The sequence below is a fragment of the Entamoeba invadens genome, assembly GCF_000330505.1.
Source record: "Entamoeba invadens IP1 unplaced genomic scaffold scaff_1105074724771, whole genome shotgun sequence".
Lineage (NCBI taxonomy): Eukaryota > Evosea > Mastigamoebida > Endamoebidae > Entamoeba > Entamoeba invadens.
The window spans coordinates 1-1,732 of NW_004191752.1; the positions used below are offsets into that span (position 1 = coordinate 1).

The following is a 1,732-nucleotide window of genomic DNA, read 5'->3' on the forward strand; positions in this document are numbered from 1 at the left end:
AAGTGATATAATATACTTATTTAATCAATTTAGTATTAAACTTCTAAGATATTTAAAAATTAAAAACATAATTAGTAATTAGCAAAACAATTAAAATGATCAAAATATAAATATTATGCGGATAAACGTCAGTGTGAACAAATCAAAATACACTATATCTGTTTTGAATAATAAAAAAGTTTGATCAGTCAATAATTGGCAGCTCGTGGTTGTGACTTCAATTAAATTAAGCCATTGTAGTCACATTTGAAAAACATAATAATTATTAAACATTTGATAAAAACAAAATTTTAAAGAGCATGTAATTATTGTTTGGAAAAATACCTCAAAAAAGAAGTACATAAAAAGTTAAAGTAAATGATTGAACAAAAATAATTAAATTACATTAATAATGCAAGACTAATGACAAAAAGTAATTTATAATATTTTTAATTTTTATCATTTTTTTCACAAAATCGTAACTGAAAAAAATGACGCTTTTATGAAACAAGTTTATTCATTTTTCTTCTTACAATTATTTAGTCCCTGACTTTTTTAGTAAATTAAAAGTATTAACAAAAAAAGGTGGACGCACAATGAAGTCCAATAGATTAAAATTTTTAGTTCCTTTATTTTTTTAGTTCAATACCATCAAACCCAAACAACCAAAAAAATCAATTGAGAATCAACATATTTTCCTTATTAATTTCAGGCACATTTTCCTTCATCGACACGCTCTCATCATCGCTTTTTAAATTCTTTTTATCTCCATTTTCAGCGTTATTTTCTTTACTTTCGCTTCCTTCGGACATATTGACGTACTCGTAATTATCTTTTTTACACTTTTTGCACTTCCTCCCGCACGCGCAGCTTGGGCACCAGCAGTTAAAGCTGATTGGGAACTTTCTTTTCCCCACAATCATATATTTCGGGGGGTTCAGTAACTCATAAATGAACTTAAGAATGAACGGCAGAGCATTTACCAGTGTGATTACTCCGACCTTCCACCAAAACGCAAATGAGAAGATGAATGCTGGCTCGAACGTCTGTCGTAAAATTAAGACGGACGCAAAGTACATTCCAACGGAGGACGTCTCCGAAGCAAAGATGATCCAATTCCACCTTCTAATAGTAAATCCGATATTTAACAATTCTATTAAGATCAACACGGTGAATGAAATCGAGACGATTCGCACAAAATTAGTTTCAAAGAGTACCATTGAAAGTATCATAATCACAGACCCTTGTAATATCGACACAAACATCCACGCAAAAAACGTCGTGAAATTGAGATTTCTCCCTTTTTGCATCTCGACATATAACACAGGGAACTTCATCACATCTTTTAAACTAATTCGCTCGTCTAAGACTAACGAAAAGACCGGCGCCATAGTATAAAAAGTAGAGTACCCAACTAACAAGATGCCAGTAAATAAAGTGATTGGCGTGAAGTAAAACACCATAGAAAAGACAGCCTGCATGATAGAGATGATCATTCCTCTGTGCATAATGAAGAGGGCAAGATCTGATGTTCGTATATAACTGTTCCTCCCATGCCACAAAAGTAATTTTAACATGTCAGAAAACTTCTGAATGGAAAAATCAGCTGCCATGGAAGCTTGTTTGCCCTCTTTCCCTTCTATCCCTAAACCAACATCAGCTTCTTGAATCATAGAAACATCATTCCCACCATCTCCTATCGCACATGTGGTTAATCCAGGTTCTTCACTAAACGGACTATATCGGAAAGCTT

At 32.7% G+C, this 1,732-nt stretch overlaps 1 protein-coding gene across 1 annotated transcript; it reads right to left on the bottom strand.

The window, feature by feature from the left end:
- Positions 1-653: 653 nt before the first annotated feature.
- EIN_261990 (phospholipid-transporting P-type atpase, putative) lies at positions 654-1,727 on the bottom strand (the record flags this gene model as incomplete). The annotated part of the gene is made up of 1 exon (XM_004184060.1): positions 654-1,727. A coding segment is annotated over one exon (1,074 nt), but the record flags the coding sequence as incomplete, so codon positions are not given.
- Positions 1,728-1,732: the final 5 nt, after the last annotated feature.